The 21,837-nt window shown below is 36.5% G+C and overlaps 1 protein-coding gene across 3 annotated transcripts in view; it reads right to left on the minus strand.

Annotated features, from left to right (window-relative positions):
* Nucleotides 1–21,837, minus strand: part of MGAT4A (alpha-1,3-mannosyl-glycoprotein 4-beta-N-acetylglucosaminyltransferase A) — a 151,948-nt gene that overhangs the window by 104,194 nt on the left and 25,917 nt on the right. Inside the window, exon 1 of one of the 3 annotated variants that reach the window (XM_072614606.1) lies at nucleotides 502–663. The exons of the other annotated variants lie outside the window; for them this stretch is intronic. Coding sequence (XP_072470707.1) covers nucleotides 502–511 — 10 coding nt within the window. The 5' untranslated portion in view covers nucleotides 512–663. Of the gene's footprint in view, nucleotides 1–501; nucleotides 664–21,837 lie in introns of those variants that run through there. 3 annotated transcript variants of the gene reach the window in all.

Here is a 21,837-nt window from a genome sequence, read left to right on the forward strand (position 1 = left end):
CAGGGTGGCACCATTACATTTCTGGTAGAAGAGATAGCAGCTATCATTTTAAAAGACTCCAACAATGGGTGCCACCAGTAGAATGCTTGAGAATAGTGGAAGCCAAGTCCTACTGTAAGATTTGAAAACAAACTGGGGCATTCTAAATACCCTTGAGGCAGATAAGTCCATATCTATTGTGTGTTCTTCTAGGTGAAGGCAAATCCCCATTCATCCAGACTCTTATTTCCTGTTTACCTTCACAGTACCTGGGATTTGGGTGAATGAGGATGTTAAAAAACAGCTGAGCAAAGACCTATCATAATAAAAAAAGGAACCTCACAGGGAATTGAGGATGATGGTCACAGAACTGGAAACTGTTGGCTATCTGGGCATAACATAAGCATTAACAGCATGTAAATCTTGCACAAAGTACTAAACAGATTTGCCATCTGGGTCTGACTTGTTTTTTAACAGGGAGGATAGAAGTGTTACAAAGGGATTTACATAGAACGATGATACCTTGATCCATCAGGGAGTCAGCTTCAATGGCTTCCCTGTACAAAGTAGATTAAGGAATGGATGGTGGGAAGGCCTCCCTTAGTCTTGGTGGCAAGGACACCAAGATTTATTTTATTGTCCACTGTCCTGCCCATGCTAACATCTGAAGATAAAATCCAAAACAGATTCCACATAGAATACAGAGAACCAGGGATGTCAGATGGAATTCTAGGGCTATTGTCAAGGATCTCTTGAGTATTCTAAAACAGTACAAGGAATAAAAAAAAAAAAGGGGAGTTTTCAGGAAGTTGCAAGGAGAAATCCATCAAAGAAGCAGGAAATAGTGGTCCTAACTTTAGAAAGGAGATCATGGCCTAACAGGTTGACAGGAGAATTGGGCATACAGAGAATGTCTACTGGCAGAGGACCAACAGTTGCCATATAGGGAGACAATTTGGGGACACTTTGAGCCTTCCCCAAGATCCCAACAAAATGTAGAGATCCAACAGAAAAATACAGTCAGAATGTAATTTGCTCATCAAAACCAAATTAGAAGCTTCAGTATCTACTGAGTAATCATCATTCATGTTACCAGCTTTAAGAAAGACATGGAATTCACCAGTATGGGGAGGGTAGAGACTGGGATAGCTGAGGCAAGGACATCAGGATCAGGAAAAATGAAAAAATCCTCATCAGAATCCCTGCCTTTTCCCCACACTCTCATGCAAAAGACCCTTTGGCTTACCTCAGGGTCCCCTATATTTCTATTATGTAAGTCCCACTTCTTTTTTCTACATCCTCTGGCATCATGGCCCGCTGTGTGACAACAAAAGCACTCAAGCAGCCTCTACCAGTTCCCTGATATAGCATGAAAGGGAGATAGAGATGCTTGGACAGAGGCTAAGACTGTTTGAGGTTTTGGCTTAAGTTTCTCCTCCGCTTCATAAACATATTGAGCAATGCTTTTAAGCTCACCAAAACCCTTTTCATGCCATCTAGGACAACTCTCATAAAAACATTTTCAGATTTCTGGCTATGATTGACTAACAAAATGAGTATTAATGATTTGTTCATCTTATGGGGTGAATGGGTCTAATCTATACCCCTTAACACCCTGAAACAGCCTGCCATAAAAGTAGTTTGAGGTTTCATTTTCTTCATGCACAATTTCTTGGAACTTACTCCATGAGCAAACAGCACATACTTCCATAACCCTGTTCAAAGATTTCTTAGATTGCTGTAGTCTGGTATAGTCAACTACAACATTAAGGTTCTAATGAGGGTCTTGTAGCAGCCAATTAGGAAGACCTGCAGGGCCAATAGGTACTCCTACTCGTCTACTTGCACTAGTCTACTGTACACAGCACATCACTGTGCACAACATTCTACTTCCTGCCTTCACAACTTTGCACAGGGTTTCATTGTGCCCTAAGGCTCAGGTCAAATGCCACCTCATTTGAGAAGCCTTTTTTCATTCTCCTACTTATGCCTCCCTCCAAATTACTGTGTATACCTTGTATTTATTTACCTGTGAACAAGTTGATCCCTTATTACAAGCATTTTTAAGCAAGCATCCATAGGAGAAGATCCCATGTATATATTTCAGGGGATCTGTGAAAAAGATCACTTTATTTCATTATGTGCTAGGCACCAGGGGTACTGAGTCTAAGCCACTGTCAACTCTGAACACAGAAATTCAACACACACACACACAAAATTCCCGCCTTCCCTGAATACAAACTCTTTGAGGAATTTATATTCAATATTCCTCAAGGAAAAACTGTTTTGATTCTGTCTTTATATCATCTGTCCTCAGACCACAGCAAATGCTTAATGCTTGTGACTGAATGAAGTGTATCTCTTCATATATAATTCTGCTCCACCTTGTCTATAATCTGCTTCTCTTAAATAAGGCATATATTTCCACTGTAGAAATACAATCATGCCTCAGTGTTACCTATCTGAATTTATTTATTTCCTCACTTTCTTGCCCATATTCTGTATGTTTGCACATCAACATCTGAAGAAATGAATATTATTACTGCTCTTTCTCCTATTTCTGATGAATTAGTGGGTATCTTTACTGCTACTCTAATCCCATGATACGTATCAATCCTTCAGTATCTAGTCTAATAGCTAAATGTAAAAGGTTTTTCATCCTCAATTTCTAGCTGAAGGCCCTCTTAAATCAGCAAAAATCCAAGTAAGAGTATTCTTCCTAAGCATTGTTGGATGCACTCAATCTTCAGTAAAGAGCCTGTAATTCTTTTTTCTCAAGACCTGGTTTAAAAGTCTAAGTTCCCTTACTGAATCAAATTTGTAAGAGTACAAGTCATTCTCAACTGAAAAATGGTCAAAGGATATGAACAGGCAGTTTTCAGATGAAATTAAAGTTACCTGTAGTCATATGAAAAAATATTCTAAGTCACTATTGATTAGAGAAATGCAAATTAAAACAACTCTGAGGTACCACATCATACCTATCAGACTGGCTAATATGACAAAACAGGAAAATGATCAATGCTGGAGAAGATGTGGGAAAATTGTAACACTAATGCATTGTGAACTCATCCAACCATTCTGGAGAACAATTTGGAACTATGACCAAAAGGCTATAAAAACATGCATACACTCTTTGATTCAGCAATACCATTACCAAGTATGTATCCCAAAGAGATGATAAAAAAGGGAAAAAGATCCACATGCACAAAAATATTTAAAGTAGCTCTTTTTGTGTTGGCAAAGAATTGGAGATTGTGGGGATGCCCATCAATTGGGGAATGGATGAACAAGTTGTGGTATATGAATGTAATGGAATACTATTGTGCTATAAGAAATGAACAGGAAGACTTCAGAGAGGTTTAAAAGGACTTATATGAAATAATACTGAGTGACAGGCGCAGAACCAGGAGAACTTTGTACACAGTAACAACCACAGTGTTCAAAAAATTTTTCTGGTAGACTTAGCCCTTCACAGCAATACAAGGACCTAAAAAATTCCCAGTAGACTCTTGAGGCAAAAGGCCTTCCACATTCAGAGAAAGAACTATGAAAATGGATCACAGAATGAAACAGACTATTTTCTCCTGTGTCATGTTTTGTTTCAGCTTTTCTCAAGGTTTCTTCCATTCATTTTAATTCTTCCATGCAACATGACTAAGGTGAAAATGTATTTAGTAAGAATGTATGTGTAGAACCCATATAAGATTGCAGGCTGTCTTGGGGAGAAAGAGGGTAGGAAGGTACAAAGGAAAGGGGGAGTGAAGAGGAGAAAATATAAAATTTATGGAAGTGATTGTAGAAAACTAAAAATAAATTTAAAAAAAGAAATGATGAGCTGGTGGGATTTCAGAAAAATCTGGAAAGATTTACATGAAAGTAAAGTGAGCAGAAGAACACTGTACACGGTAACAGCAACATTGTTCAATGATCAGCTTTGACAGATTTGGCTCTTCTCAGCAATACAATGATCTAAGACAATTCCAAAAGACTCGTGGTGGAAAACGCTATCCATATCCATAAAAAGAACTATGGAATCTCAATGCAGATTGAAGTATATAATTTTCACTTTTGTTTTTTTCCTTCTTGTTGTTTTTCCCTTTTGTTCTGATTCTTCTTTCACAACATGAATAATGTGGAAATTTGTTTAATATGATTGTACATGTAAAGCCTATATCAGATTGCATGCTGTCTTGGGGAGGGTGGAGGGAAAAAAGGGAGGGAGGAAAAAAATTGGAACTCAAAATCTTTTAAAGTGAATGTTGAAAAAAAAGTCTAAATCCTCTTGTCCAGCATCATTTAAAATACTAATTCACTTCATTTACCTCCCTCCTTCCCTTCTTCCAAAGGCCTACCCTCAACTGATAGTAGTAGTAAATATTTCTTGTGCTTCTATGGACTTTGGTTTCCTGACCAGAACTTAGTGCCTCCTTAGTTCCTTCTAATGGTATCATCTGTCCTCAGATGAATCACCAGAAATGAGTGGTAGTTTAGATCTCAAAAGGAACAGGCAGCTTTCAACATCTATTACCATCTCTCTCCCTCATCCCCTCTCAAAAGGCCAACAACCCTGATTCATCTTTTTCCTTTGACCAGTACTGGATGTCCTCTTCCCTGAGGGTACCTATGTATCTTCATCCATCCTTCAACAAAATATAGGAAGCTATTTCCTCAGAGAGTCCCAGCTGTACTGGTAGTCGAGGGAAAAAACTTTGAATCTATTTTGTAGTTCCAATGACTTAGTAGCCCTTTTCCTGTTCTCTTTTTTCTCCATCATGACATATTTCTACCCTAGTACTTCCTGATAAAGGTCTGGATTTTTCTTTGCTATTTGTGACTCTTCTCAAAGTATTTTTTCCCCATTTTTTCCAAGGAGTACTTCATTCTCACTGATAAGCTGGAGAGCATGAGAGTGTTCCTTCAGCCTTTCCCTCATATCTAATAGGAAGATCAAAACCTGTACTTTGTACATTCACATCTGTCAAACCAGAACAAACATTAACAGTAAAGTCTCCCCAAGTCACTGACTAGAACCTCTCTCCTAGTGCTACAGAGCAGGCTCTTAAACCAGGACCTCCCCACAGAGGAAAAAAATTATTTATACTGAGCTTGCATTTGGTTTGTTCTTTAATTAACAGATTCTGGCCAACATTCTAATACAAAGCAGCAGCTGAAGTCAGTTCTTGGCCTAGGTCATCTGGAAAAATCCAACTTCCACAGACTTCTTGGCTTCCTTTTTCTTGCTTCTCTCCATTTCTGGTCCTATTATGGAAACCTACCTTTATATTATGTGCTCTAATCTTCCAACTCATCTTTTCTATTGAAAGTAATCAATCCTTTGTCTTGGAACTAAGTGCCTTGGCATATATAAAATTGCCTTCAATTTTTAAAAATGTGTTACATGTAAAAATTCCTGACCTTAAGGCAGTATCTTTTTCAAACTATAATTTGCAGAAATTCATGGTTTCATTGATCATCTGCTGTTTGAACCTTTCTTCAGATCTTTATGGCATTTGTGTTGTTTCTTAAATAAGTATTAACCAGCCCAATCTATTCTAGGGACTAGGTGTAATACTTTCTGCAGGCTCTTTAAGGAAAATCTTGAACCTGAGGAAACTGGTAAAAAATTTGCCACCAACTAGTGTTAGTCACTGGCAGTGAGTTCACAGTGTCTTAAACTCTGCATCCTTAGTGCCTAGCACATAGTAGGACAGTAAAAAATCCTTGTCAATTGATGGTAATGTTAAAATTTTGGCTTAGACTATTGAGATTGTTACAATTTGTCCTTCGTTCTCGAAAAGGACCATGACACCAGGAATGTGATGTCATGACCTGAAAGTGAATTGGATTTAAGTGAGGGAGGGCTATGCAAAGTCATCAGCTTCACTTTCTCCTCCAAAGCCATCTGGGTTCAGTGGCCAGATATAGATCAGGACAACTGGAAGTGACCCAGGGCCTAGACTGATCAAGCTGGAATGAAAAAGTCCTATCTATACCCAAAATTTTTGAAAGAAACAAGCATTTATTAGGTGCCTGTTGTGCGCCAGGCACTGGGCTAAGTGCTTTACAGATGGTGTCTTATTTGACTCTCAAAACAACCCTGCAAGGCAGGTGCTATTATTATCTCCGTTTTATAGCTGAGGAAATAGACAGAAGTTAAGTAATTTGCCCTGGGTCACATATCCAGTAAGTATCTGAGGTCAGACTTGAACTCAGGTCTTCCTGACTCCAGATCCAGCACTCTATCCACTGTACCACCTAGCTAGTTTTAAAAAGTGAATTATTTTTTAAAACAAATTCTTTTAACTGTAGTAGAATGTTAAAAATCATAGTCTTTCCAAACTAGAATTCAAGTCAATTCCATATATATTAAGCTTCTGCTACGTGTGAAGCACTGTCAAGAGACTTTAGTGATTATCAGGTCTAAATCTCTGACTTCACAGAGGAGATCTTCCTGCTAAACTGGAACAAAACTCAACTTTTTCTGCTGCTGCCCTAAAGTACTTTTCCCACTTGCCAGAAGAGAGAAACAGGTTCAAAATGACCCAACCCCCTTCCAAATTTCTTCTAAGCTATAATATCATTGCTCTCAGCTGTGATGAAAAGGGATAAAAAAAGTGTGACATTCTTTCCAAAGATGTATGTGAGATTCAAGTGTCACATGCCTCAAGCTGCCCTTCAATTCTATAACTGATTCACTTATCCATTATTGTCTATTTCACTCCACCCTCATTTCCCAGATGTTGAGACCAAAGCTAAAAGAATGATTCCATATAAGTTTCAGAAAGGTCCCTTTACAGTTCAGGCACAATTTCTATTTTTGCTTCAATTAACTATAAAGCAGCTTCCCTGGAATGCTTTTCAGATGACTACTCACTATGTATCTGTTCAACTTTATCTTATTATTGAATAATCAAGGTAAACAGAAAAACATAACCCATTAGTGTCTTTCACTCTGTTTTAGTTAAGACCCCAGGGGGTGAAGGTAGGGGAGAGATGGGGGAAAACTGAGAAACTAGTGCACTGTTGGTGAAGTAGAATACTAATTCAACCATTCTGTAAAGCAATTTGGAACTATGCCCAAAGGGCTATAAAAACAGGCATACATTCCCCAATTGATAAATGGTCAGAGGATATGAACAGGCAGTTTTCAGAGGAGGAAATTAAAGCTACCTATAGCCATATGAAAAAATGCTCTAAATCAATACTGATTGGAGAGATGCAAATCAAAACAACTCTGAGATACCACATCACATCTATCAGATTGGCTAACATGACAAAACATGAAGATGATTAATGTTGGAGAAGATGTGGGAGAGTTGGAACACTAATTCATTGTTGGCGGAGTTGTGATTTCTCCCATTCATTTTAATTCTTCTATGCAACATGACTAAGGTGAAAATGTATTTAATAGAAATGTATTTGTAGAACCTATTTAAGACTGTATGCCATCTCAGGGAGGGAGTGGGGATGTAGTGGGAAAGAACGGGGAGGGAGGGGAAAAAACTCTTAAGTTATATGCAAGTGATTGTAGAACACTGAAAACAAAATAAGCATTAAAAAAAGGAAATGATGAACAGGAAGACTTCATAGAGGCCTGGAAAGACTTATATGAACTGATGCTGAGTAAAAGGTGCAGAATCAGAAGAACTTTGTACACAGCAACAACCACAGTGTTCAAAGAATTTTTCTGGTAGACTTAGTCCTTCACAGCAATGCAAGGACCTAAAAAATTCCCAATGGACTTTTGAGGTGAAAGGCCTTCTACATCCAGAGAAAGAACTGAATTGGATCACAGAATGAACCATATCATTTTCTTTTGTGTTATGTTTTGTTTTCTTTCATGGTTTCTCCCATTCATTTTAATTCTTCTATTCAATATAACCATGGTGAAATTGTATTTAATAGGAATGTATGTGGAGAACCTATATAAGATTGCAAGCCGTCTCAGGGAGGGAGTGGGAAGGAAGAGGGGAAGAAGGAGGAGGGAGGGGGGAAAAAATCTAAGATATATGGAAGTGATTATAGAACACTGAAAACAAATAAAATATTAAGAAAAATAAGCAAGCATACCCTTTGACCAAGCAATGCCATCGCTAGGTCGGTATTCCAAAGAGATAAAAAAAAAGGTAATATGTACAAAAATATTTATAGCAGCTTTCGTCACAAAGAACTGGAAATTAAGGAGCTATTCATAAATCAAGGAATGGCTAAACAAGTTGTATATCATTGTGATGAAATACTATTGTGCTATAAAAAATGATGTGCAGCATGCTCTCTCAGAAAAACCTTTCTTTAAAGTCCTATTTAATATTATGAATACTATTAATATTTAATATTAATATTATAAAGTCCTATTTAATATTTCTTGAAAGTCCTATTTAATATTATTGTATTGATCCCTATCAATATAAAGTTAGAAAAAAAATACAGAATATGAAGCTTTGAATATCCACAATGAATAGCTTCTAAAAAAACCTGAAATTTAACACGCTAGCTCCAAGCCTAAATTGCTCATTCATGTTCCCCTTCTGCTCTGTACATTTTTTTAAAATAATTAATGGATCTCTACCTTCTTCTCTTCCTCTTTTTAATATCACCAGCACTTTTCAAATAAATAAATAACAAGATTTACTTTTAAGAAATAAATACAATCACTGAAAATAAATTCACATATTGTTCAAGTCTGAAAACATCATTCTGCACCTCTAGTGTCTATCATGTCTCTTCTAAGAGATGAGGATGATTCACAATTTAGTATTAGAATTGTGAGCCTTTCACAGTTGCTTTCATTTATAGTGCTGTACTATTATATGTTCTCCTGGCTCTCCTTATTTCACTCTCATTTCATACAGGCCCTCCCAAGTTTCTCTGAATTTGTACCTTTTATCATTTTTTAAGGTAAAAGATTACATTCATATACCATAATTGTTCAACCATTCTCAAACTGATGAGCATTCCCTTAGTTTCCAGTTCTTTACCAAAACAAAAAATACTGCTATTAATATTTTTGTACATATAGGCCCTCTCCTGCTTTCTCTGACCTCTCTGAGGTTATTCCTAATAAATGGAGCACGTTTTCAAACTCTACAACCAGTGTGCTCCCCACTAGATCAAACTGCTACCACTACTTCATAATTTGTGGACAATTTCATTACTTCTACATGTTTGCATAATACCCAAGGAACCAAAAGGTTATTAAATATGGGTTCAATAGAAGGATATTTCAATTCTACAGAAGTGCATCTATGTCCAGAAATTATGAGGTTATATAGTTATATCAACTATAAAATAGTTGATATAATTATATGAGAACTTTACTTATGTTTGGTAATAATAGTGATTTAAATAACTTCAATAAGCATCAAAAAGCCCTTTCAATTACTCAATTACTATACAAATATACTGTCACATATGAATACTATACCTCAAGTGGGGGATAACAGTACAGCTGAATAGGAATAGCACTGGATATAGAACCTGAAATTGCCAGATCTATCACTCACCATCAAGTTTCACATCAGGTCAATTAGAATCTCTCTCAGCCTGTTTTCTTATCTGTAAAATGTGTTTGTACTATCTCAGTTTTCTCATCTATAAAATAAAAATACTATTTGCATGTGTTCCCTCACTGGGTTTTCGTTAAGAACAAATTTTATATATATATATACATATATATGTATGTATGTACATATATACACACACACACACACACACATGCCCACATAACACAAGAACTTTTCTAACTGTAAAATATTATGCATGATTATTGTTAAAAAATCATTTTGATAACTTGGGGTTCTTGAAATTGGCACGAGCTCAGATTCAATCTAGCTCAGATTCAACCAAGCTGAGATTCAATCTGGTCCACTTGTCAATACAAGTGCCATAAAAGCTTAGGCTCCTTAAGAGTCTACCCAATAGGAATCTTTAACAAACTTTGTTTTTATTTGGCTGAAAGAAGGCTTGGGTCGAACTTATGGAAGTGATTGTTGAAAACTGAAAGCAAATAAATTATAAAAATAAAAATTTTTTTTAAAAGATGAATAGAATTAAAAAAAAAATTAGCTATGATATACCTCTACAGAAAACTGAATGGGAAAAGAAAGAAATATACTTTTTTTGTTAGCAGTAAATGGCACCTGCACAAAAACTGACCATGCATTAGGGCAGGTACACCCAAAGTAGTAGTTAGGGGAAAATTTACATCTCTAAATGCTTATATCAATAAAACAGAGAAAGAGCACACTAATGAACTGAGCATGAAATTTGAAAAAACTAGAAAAAATTTTAAATCCTCTCTTAGACACCAAATTTAAAATCTTGAAAACTAAAGGATAGATTAATAAAATAGAAAGTCAAATTATTAAGCATAAAGTGTTTACTATATGGCAAGTATTATACTAAGCACTAGGGATGTAAGTAAAGGCAAAAAATAGTCCCTGCTCTCAAGGAGCTCACGGTCTAATAAAGGATACAACATTAAAACAAAACAACCATGTATAAACAAGACACAGATAATCACAGAGGGAAGGTACGAGCATTAAGAAAAAGCAGAAATGTTTCTTGTAGAAAATGAGATTTTAGCTGGAACTTGAAGGAAGTCAAAAGGCAGAAATGAAGATAAAAAGAATTCCAGGCTTGGAGGAGAGCCATGGAAAATTCCTAGAGTGAAGAGATGGTGCGTTGTGTTCAAAGAAAAGCAGAGGTCAGTATCACAGGATCATAGGAAGATGGGGAAGAGAAAAAAAAGTGTAAGACTAGAAAGTTAGATGGGGTCATGTTATGAAAGACTTTAAATTCCAAACAGTGGAATTTATATTTGATAATGGAGGTAACAGGCATCCACTGATGACAACAGAGAGATGACAGTCTGACCTCTGCTTCAGAAAAATCAACTAGTTAGAATGAAGTGGGAGAGACTTAATGAAGGGAGACCTACTAGAAAACTATTGCAACAGTATAGACATGGGGTAATAAAGGCCTCTACCAGGTCAGAGGAAAGAAGAGCGAATATACAACAGATGTTATGAAGGTAAAAACAACACCATTTGGCAACAGATTGGATATGGGTACAGGGACAGGTGAAATAGAGTAAAGAGTCAAGGATAATACCTAAGTTGTGAATGCAGGTAACTGGAAGACTGTGGTATCCTCTACAGTAATAGGATAGTTAATTAGAGCTGAAGGCTGGGGTGGGTGTGGGGGGCAGTTAATAAGTTCACTTTTAGACATGTTGAATTTAAGACATTTATGAGACATCCAATTTAAGATGTACAATAAGAAGTCAGAAATGGGAGATTTAGAGGACAGGAGAAAGGTTAAGGCTGGATAAAGAGATCTTAGAAATTATTTGCTGAGAGATGAAAATTGAATCCCTGGGCAATAATGAAATAATGGAGGAAGAAGAAAAGAGGGTCCAAGACAGAGTCTTGGAGGGGAAACTTAAAATCAGTGGGAGTGACTTGGATGTGGAACCAAAAGAGAAAATTAAGTGGGTATTGGTAAGAAAGGTAGGAAAACAAGGAGAAAACAGTAACTTAAAAAGCTACAGAGAAGAGACTATCAAAGGAAAAAGGGTAATCAACAGAGTCAACATCTGCAGAGAAGTCAAGAAGAATAAAGATTGAGAAAATATCATGAGATTTGGCAATTAAGAGACAATCAATAACTTTATTTTTTTTAATGTTCTACAATCACTACCATAAAACTTAGATATTTTCCCCCCTACCTACCCCCCACCACCCCCCTCCTTCGCCAGGATGGCATACAATTCTATATAGGATCTGCACATACTTTCCAATCAATAACTTTAACAATAAACAATTTCAGCTGAATGATGAGACCGCAAGCCAAACTATACTGGACTCTACTGGTCATCTGTACTCCCAATGTCCTACATGGAGAAGTGACAGTGGTATGGTAAATGAAACTGAGAAGAGGACAGTTAAATGTAACCAAGTAAATGTAGAAGAAATCCCTGGAAATTAGCTATAATTAATAATAAATTAATGAGAACTTATACATACTTACACACTATGTATTATGTACTATGTTGGGTGCTAGGAAAAGACAAAAAAAATCACTCCTTGCCTTCAAATATACTACATTCTAAGCGAAGTACATACAAAATAAATATGATAATGTGTAGAGGAAGGGACCAGCAGCTGAGCGAAGGAGAGGAAGGACACACAAAAAGCTTTACGTGGAAGGTGAATCTTGAGCTAACCTTTGGAGAATATGTATTCCAGGCATGTGGGAGGGCTTATCTAATAGTATGGGACCAAAGATGGAGAGCTGTGTGTGAGAAAGATAAAAAAGGGCATCTTTTTTTGACCATAAGGCTAGAAAGGTAGGTTGGATCCAGGGTTGTGCTGGGGCCAGCTTATACCACCTCATGAGAGCCAACTGTTAAGTTTTCAATGAGAGCATTAATACCTTAGAACTATGTGCACCAGCTATAAGTCAGTGCTTGTATTATTTATTGGGTTGTTTTTCTGTTGAGGTTCGAGGTGTACCTCATCATATCTAGACTTAAGAAAATGATTAAGAAAATTTAACAATTCAGATTAAACTTAAAAGTGTGTCTTGAGTACATTCTCCACCCCCTTCTCAGGAGCCAGTTGTTAAACATTTACTAGTTGAAGTCAAGGTATAATGGCTTTAAATATCAAACAGAGGATACTGTGTTTGACTCTAGAGGTAATAGGGCAGCAATGAAATTTCCTGTGAGAAAGATTGACATGTTTAGACCTGTGTTTTAGGAAAATCATTTTGTCATCTGGACAGCGGAGAGACTTGAACAGAGATCAGTTATAAGGCTACTTACTACAACAGCTGGAACAACAAGTGATGAAGAGGAACAGAGCCAAGATGGTGGAGTAGCAGGAAGCAATCCAGCCACACTCCCTACCACAACCCCTTCACACAGATCTGTAAAACACATCAGACCAAGTTCTCAAAAGGAAATTCAAGAAAAAATCATGATGAGTCATTTTTCCAACCCAGAGCAACATGGTGAGACAAAGAGATCTGAAGATACTGGGGTCTAGCCAGAAATAGCTGTACAGAGCATTCTAATATGCAAGGAGAAACTGTGCAACTGTGAACCAGAATAAGAAGGGGTCGCAGATTCTGCATAAAGGAGACTGACCTTGCATGGGGTACAGAAACAGGTACCAACTGACAGCTCTATTGATCTTTACTCAGTTTTAGGTCACAAATCCAGGGCAGACTGAGAAAAATATTTACACCGAGTTGTAGTAGCATAAAGGAAAGAGTGGTCAAAGACTTTGGGTTGTGTACCCACAAGGAGTAAGTTCAGAAGTAAAAAGCAGCTCTGTAGATTTGAAGTAAAGATAGAGGATAGTCTCAGTTATAGAGTTACAACATATTTCAAGAAAGTCCTTAAAAAAAATAAAAGCCCAGATCTCTTAGAATCAGAAGGTAAAATAAAAACTGAAAGAATCTACCAGTCACTTCTTAAAAGAGATCCTAAAATGAAAACTCCCAGGAACATTATAGTCAAAACCCAGAGTTTTCAGGTCAAAAAATAAGTACTGCAAACACCCTGAAAGAATTCAAGCACCAAGAAGCTATAGTCAGGATCACATACAATTTAAGAGCTACCATTATACAGAAGTAAAAAGCCCAGAATAAGATAGTCTAAAAGGTAATGGATTTAAACTTACAATCAAGAATAACTTAGCCAGAAAAACTAAGTATAATCCTTCTGGAGAAAAGTACAGATTTTTTAAAAATAAAAAACTTTTAAGCATTTCTGACAAAATGCTCAGAGCTGGAGAGAAGGACCCAAGATGGCAGAGTAAATGCAGGGACTTAACTGAACTCTCCCCTGAACCCTCCCAATACCTTTAAAAAATGACTCTACACAAATTCTAGAACAGCAGAATCCCAAAAAGATGGAGTGAAACAAATTTCCAGTCTAAGACAACTTAGAAGGTTAGCAGAAAAGATTTTTTGCACCAAGGTGAGAAAGGAATGCAGTTCAGTTCAGGTTGTAGCAGTGTAGACTTGGCTCCAGCAGACCCAGGGCAGGCCTCAGGGTGACTAAATCAGTGGCAGCAGTGGCAATTTCCAGACCTCTCAGCCCACAGACACCAAAGACAATTTAGAAAGTCAGCATGAAAGGTCTGTTGTACCTGTGTGAGTGTAACACAGTCCAGTACAAACCAGACCAGCACAGCCCTGGCAGTGCAGACACATGCCTGGCCACAGAAAACCAGGAGCAAGCCTTGGAAATGACTGAATTAGAATTGACAGTGGCTGCTTCCAGAACTCTCCACCCACAGACAGTAAGGGCAGGTCAAACAACTGATCAGAAGGAGATTACAGGGGCCTTTTTGCTAGTGCTGAAGCAGGACTCTGTTGCTTTGACCATACTCAGATCTGGGTCACAATCTTGGGTGGCAGTCCCAGGTTGAAAAGAAGTACTAGTATAGCAGAGCTTGTAGCCACAGTGGAGAGGAACCCAAGTTCCAAGGCAGTCACTCACAGACCAGAGCATAGGCCAGGAGAATGGTAAACACCTGTCCTTAGATCATACCACCCTGAAAGAACTGAAATCTTACAGGTCCCTAGAAATATCTCTGAAAACAGCTGCACAAAAGCCTTGAAGCTTGGGACAGTGAAGCCTCCAACTTGGAAGCAGAGCCCTACTTTAACAAAGAGCTAAAAGTCAAGTAATAGGCTGGGGAAGTAAGCAAATAACAGGGGAAAAAATGCTCTGACTATAGAGTTACTGTAGTGACAAGGAAGCTCAAAACACACACTCAGAAGAAGACAGAAGATAGCAAAGCCTCCAACGAAAAAAAGAACTGGCGTCAGGTCATAAAAGAGCTCAAAATGCATTTTGAAAATCAAGTAAGAAAGGTGGAGAAAAAATTGGGAAGAGAAATGAGAGTGATGCCAAAATTTTATGTAAAATGAGTAAACAGTTTGATAAACAAGACACAAAAAATTACTAAACACCTTAAAAAGCAGAGTAGGACAAATGGTAAAAGAATAGTCCAAAAGGTCAATGAGAAGAATGCCTTAAAAAGCAGAATTGGTCAAATGGAAAAGGAGGTGCAAAATCTCACCAAAGAAAATAAATCCTTAACAATTAAAAAGGAGGAAATAGAAGCTAATGACTTTATGATAATAAAAACAAAACCAAAGGAATGAAAAAAATGGAAGATGTTATGAAATATCTCATTGTTAAAACAACTGACCTGAAAAACAGATCCAGGAGACAGAATTTAAAAGTTATTGGACTACTGGAAAGTCACAATCAAAGAAACAGCCTAGACATCATCTTTCAAAAAATTATCAAAGAAAACTGATATTCTAGAACCAGAGAGTAAAATAGAAATAGAAAGAATCCACTGATTACCTCCTGAAAAAGATGCTAAAATGAAAACTTCCAGGAATGTTATAAGCAAATTCCAGAGTTCCCAGGCCAAAGAGAAAATATTGTAAGCAGCCAGAAAGAAACAATTCATGTCATGGACCTATAGTCAGGTTAACAGAAGATTTAGCAGCTTCTATCCTAAAGGATCAGAGGGCTTGGAATATGATATTCCAGAGGCAAAGGAGCTAGGATTACAACCAAGAATCACCTACCCAGCAAAACTGAATATAATCCTTCAGGGGGGAAAATGGGTTTTCAATGAGATAGAGGATTTTCAAATATTCTTGACAAAAAGACCAGAGCTGAATAGAAAATCTGACTTTCAAAAACAAGATCAAGAGAAACGTAAAAAGGTAAACAGAAAGTGAAATCATAAGGGATTTAATAAGGTTAAACTGTTTACATTGCTACATGGGAATAAGATATTTATAACCCTTAAGACTTGTTGTTAGGGTAGTTAGAAGGAGTATATAAAGACAGAGGGTAAACCTCTGAGTTGAATATGAAGGGATGATATCTAAAAAATAAAATTAAAGGGTGAGAAAGGAATGTATAGGTAGAAAGAAAAAGGGAGGGGTAGAATGGTAAATTATCTCACATAAAAGAAGCAAGAAAAAGTTTTTACAGTGGAGAAGAGGGGGGAAGTGGCTCAAAGAGGGAATAACATATACACTCAGTTGGGTCCAGAAATTTTTCTTATTCTACAGGAAAGTAGGAGAGGAAGGAGATAAGAGAAAAGGAGTGGGGTAATAGAAGGGAAAGCAAATTGGGGGAGGGGGAGTCGGGAAGCAAAACACTTGAGGAGGAATAGGGTAAAAGGAGAGAGAGAATAGAATAAATGGGGGGAATAGGATGGAAAGAAGAGTTATCAGTAGCAACTGAAAAAAATTTTGAATCAAGTTTCTCTTATAAAGGTCTCATTTCTCAAACATATAAAGAACTGAGTCACATTTATAAAAATGATAGCTATTCCCCAAATGATAAATGATCAAAAGATATGAACAATTTTCAGATGAAGTAATCAAAGCAATCTATAACCATATGTTAAAATGCTCTAACTTACTACTGATTAAAGAAATGCAAATTAAAACAATCCTGAGGTACTACCTCATATCTACTAGATTAGCTAATAGGACAAAAAAGATAAATGACAAATGTTGGAGGTGATGTGGGAAAAATCAGACACTAATACACCATTGGTAGTGTTATGAACTGATTCAACCATTCTGTAGAGAAATTTGGAACTATGTTCAAAAGGCCATAAAAAAACCCTTTGACCTAGCAATACCACTACTAGGTCTGTATCCCAAAAGAGATAAAAAGGAAAAGTACTTATATGTACAAAAAAAATTTGTAGCAGCTCTTTTATGGGAGCAAAGAATTAGAAACTGATGGGATGCCCATCAGTTGGGGAATGGTTGAACAAGTTATGGTATGTGATTATGATGGAATACTATTGTACTATAAGAGATGATGAGCTGGGCGCTCTCAGAAAAACCTGGAAAGACTTGCATAGGCTGATACAAAGTGAAATGTACTAGCTACAAAGTAACAGCAATATTGTAAGATGATCAGCAGAGAATGATTTAGCTATTCTCAACAATACAATGATACAAGATAACTCTGAAGGACTTGTGACAAAAAATGCTATCCATCCCCAGAGAAAGAACTGATGGTGTCTGAGTACAGACTGACGCATATTTGTTATTTTATTTTTCTTGAGGTATTTTTGTCTGTTTTCACAACATGATTATTATGGATATGTTTTGTATGAATGCACATGTATATTCTATATCAAACTGCTTGCCTTCCCAATGAGTGTTATGAGGAGAGAAGAAGGAAAAAAATTTGGAATTCTAAATTTTAAAAACAAATGTTAAAAATTGTTTTTATGCATAACTGGGGAAAAAATTAAATATTAAATAAAAATTTATTAAATAAATAAAAAAAATTTAAAAAAATTAAATTAAATAAAAAAATTAAATAAAAAAATAAAAATTTAAATAAAAATTAAATATTAAATAAAAATTAAATAAAAAAATATTAAATAAAAAAATTAAATAAAAATAAAAATTAAATAAAAAATATTAAATAAAAAAAAAAGGAGCCCATAGCTGCAGAGAACTGTGAATATAATAAACACAGGGATCAAGAGAAACATAAATAGACATGAGCAAAGTAATCATCAGGGCCTAAACAAGGATGAACTGTTCACATTTTAATATGTGAAGATGATGTATATGGACCCCCTTAGAACTGTATCTTCATCAAGGGTCATAAAGGGAATCTAATTAGAAATGTAACAGTTACAATTTAAGACAGCCCGAGGCACAAAGTTCTGAACATGACTGATTTATTAGCAAATTTTTTATTTTATTAGCAAAGCTATGGCCCCAAATGAGGGAGATGGCTCTCTTTTATAATTCTGGGGAGTTGGTTGTTGTCCATGCTCAGAGAGGAACAAAATGGCACTACTATGTTGGAGTCAAGATACAATGTGTCCAACTATGGCTGATCAGGCTAATATAAGCTTGGAAGGCTCTATCACAGATTGGGCACAAATAGTGCACATGAATATCGGGAGTGGAGAGATCTCTAAATTTATGCATCTTATATATCTTTTGAGCTACTACAATTGTGCTTTGTTCACAGAGCACAGCACCTTCTTTGATGTGGGTATGCCATGCTGGGCAGTCTTATGTCAGTGTATCTATCCCATGTCTCACAATCAATTTCAAAGTTTTTCAGAAAGACATCAAGAGTGTCCTTATATCGCTTCTACTGACCAGTGTGAATGCTTGCCTTGTGTGAGTTCTTCATAAAAGAGTCTTTTAGGAAAACTTACATTTGGCATTTAAACAATATGGGCAGCCCATCAGAACTGCACTCCCTGCATTAGAATTTGAACCTTATTTTGCCAGGTGATCTTCAGAATGTTCCTAAGACAATTCAAATGGCAGTGATTACATTTCTTGGCATGGCACTAATATACTGTCCAGGTTCCCGGGCATGCAATGAAATCAGCACAACAGCTCTGTAGACTTCAGTTGATCTCTCCCACACTTTCTTTCAGAGTCTCCCAAACACTGAAATAACTCTGGCAATGAATGCATCACCCTCATCATGTAGTTGTGCATCACTGCAAAGTATACTGCCAAGGTAAGTGAACTTATCCACACCATTAAAAATCTCTCTATTTGTTGAAATTGATGGCTCCATGTATGGCTAATGCAGTGCTGGCTGGTGGTGAACTTGTTTTCTTGCTGTCAGCAATCAAGCTAAAGTTGTATCTCACCCTCAGAGATTGCAAGGAGCGTATAATCATCTGTGAACAAAAAGTCACAGACCAAGTCTCCCTCCACTTTAGTCTTGGCTTGTAGTCTTTTCAAGTTAAATGATTTACTCTCAGTGTGGTAACTGGTCTTGACGCTATTTTCATCCTCATTGAAGACATCTGACAATACTGCTGAAAACATCAAGCTAAAAAGTATAGGAGCAAGCACACAACCCTATTTCACTCCACTATTGACTGGAAAAATGTGAGAACATCACCCATTATCAAGAATCCATGAAAACATGCCACCATTGAACTGGGGTACAACACAGATGAGCTTCTCCAGGCAATCCAATTCTGCCATGATCTTCCACAAGCCCTCACAACTGACAGCACCAAAAGCCTTGGTCAGATCAACAGCTCCACTGGGAAGTGAACTAGGCCTCAAGAATTTTATCTCACAGCCTCATGAACTTTTACTTCACAAAGAGCAGCAGATGACAGAGTGGGAAACACTGAAGGCCTGCCCTCCCCCTCCACCCCAGCTGTTTCCAGAAGCCAAGCCTAGCAGTGCTGACCAAAAGTGATCCCAGGCTGTGACTGTAGGCAAGAAGGAATAAGCACATGCCCAGTGAGTGCTACAGGCAGCAAGAACATTTTCAGGACAGCATGGCTGGGGTCCCTCACTGTGGCTAAAGGGAGGAGAGGAATCCCTGAGACTGAGCCCCTGGACAGAATTCAGAAAATAACAGTAAGGAGGATCCGAGGTCCGTACCCACTCAGGATTAAAACCTAATTATAATAATAAGCTACTAAAAATAAAATAAAACCAATTAAGACCCATCTTGCACTCTTCCACCAAGTGACTGACACTCCATCTCTCAGCTCTGGACATGTTCCTGGCAGTCCCCCAAGCCTGGAATGCTCTCTCTCTTCATCTCCACCAACTAGTTTCTCTGGCTTCTGTTAAGTCTCAAGTGAAATATCATCTTCTATAGGAAGGCTTTCCATTACCCCCCTTAATTCTTATCCCTTCTCTCTTTTAATTATTGCCTATTTATCCTACATATAGCTTATTTATATGCATTTGTTCGCTTGTCTCCCCAATTAGTGAATTCTTTGAGGGCAGGACTATCTTTTAGCTCTTTTTGAACCCTGAGCACTCAGCACAATACCTGCAAAAAGTAGGTGCTTATATGTTTATCGATGACTACTAGATTTTGTGACTTTTATTTTTTATTACAGGGCTATTTTGTCTGACAGACATAATATATTAAATACAATATTTTCCCAAGAGATAGACTAAAAACTGACCATATTCAAAACATCTTATGTAATTATAATCTCTCCTTTCTTCCAAGCACATACAAATTTAATATCCACTTCCAGACTTAGCTGTTGCTAAGATTTAAAGGACTCTGGGGATTCTTCTAACCTTGTAAATCTACCCTTTGAAGAAGTCCTCAGTTAAGGGATCTTCTTCTACATTCTATTTTCTCTGCGTTATCAGGAAGCAACTTTAAATTACAAAAAAACTGACTTAAGTACACTGAAAATTAATTTCAGAAAAGGAATGCTGCTGTGATCAACATGTTTGTGATTCAAGTCTCCTTTCTGTTTTGTTCTCAAAATATAACCAAAATTCTTTCAAGATGCAGCAGACTGACATGGTGGATCTTTAGTTTTAATGAATTCTAGAGAATCTACTTTACAACACTACACATTTAACTCTCATAAATCAGGTCTACAGTTTGTCTTGTTCTGTACTTTTAACTTTGTTTTAAAATTGTATTTTAATTTCTGTTCTGAAAATTCTGCAAAAACCTCTAGCCAAAAAAAAACATTAACTATCTGATTTGATTTATTAAAAGAAAAATTATCCATAGATTTGAAGTAGACAGAAGACTAAAGTAGAGTTTCAGGACCAACTGTAAAGAGCACATTACTGAATACCACAATAAGAAAAAAACAGTGCTAGGGAAAGTGAAGCAGGGGTTGACACTGACTGGATGTGACTAGGCAACTCACTGAACCCCTCAGTGTTCTTGGCAACTCTCTAAGACTACAGGGGGTTTCCTCACCTGACAATTCCTTACAAACTGGGACCAATCATATTGATCTAATTTAATCAATAAAGTGTGGATATGCTAATTAAATGTTTCAATCCTTACCATTGAGTTAAAAGTAAAAAAGTAAGATCTCTAAACAGCGTTTTTTACACATATTATAAGTTCAAACACCTGAATAGATAACTTTCAAATAAGGTTCTCAAATTAGAAGAACTATTTCTCTAATTCATAGGATGCTAAAGAAGAAAATCTATTAGGCATATTTTAAATTACTAGAATTTTAATCTTTTCAATAAGGGAAGGAAATAAATGAAGAATATAATGTGTTGAATTTCAGTTAGTAAGAGAATCAGCTTTCAAAATTCCATTAAGACTACAGACCTAACAGTATTTTACATACCATAAGAAATCATCAAGTTTCTTAGTTACTGTTATCAAAATAGATATAGTTTTCTTTAAATAAGAAACCATATACTCACTCTAGTATTTCATACAAGGAGATTTTCAAAGTATGCTATCAGGTACTTCTACCTCACAGATGATAAAGAGAAAAGATATTGTCAGATACTGTGTCAGCTTTTCTTCATTATAGGGGTGGGAGTGCACACAGATGTGACAACAAAGATATCAATAAAACTTATTTTTAAAAAGAAAAGTCAAGCATTTCTACAGCTACATATACAATTATTTGATGAAATGGAGTTAGTATAAAAATTTCTCCAAACACATGCCTTGAATAATATTATTTTGGCAATGATAACAAAGCATTTTTATTTCAGAAGAAAAGTCTTCAATAAAATATTCTCCTAGTTCCTGGAATCAAAAAGTTAAAGAAAAAGAAGGAAAAAAAAATACCTCATGCTACTTTCTCAAGAGAAATAAGACTACAACATAAAGGGGTGATAAGGCAAAGTTATCTTTAGAAGTCTTTTAAAAATCCTTAAGAAATATTGTTACATTTTAATATGGTAACTCTAACATGTTTTACAGTCACATTAGGTTTCCCATGATCTATTTTTGCATACATATTAAAAAGTAACAAGGAATTCAGGTCATATAAGAATCCTTTCAGCCACTAACATATTCATGAGAAAAGCATTTGA

This window comes from Notamacropus eugenii, chromosome 5, assembly GCF_028372415.1.
Source record: "Notamacropus eugenii isolate mMacEug1 chromosome 5, mMacEug1.pri_v2, whole genome shotgun sequence".
Classification (NCBI taxonomy): domain Eukaryota; kingdom Metazoa; phylum Chordata; class Mammalia; order Diprotodontia; family Macropodidae; genus Notamacropus; species Notamacropus eugenii.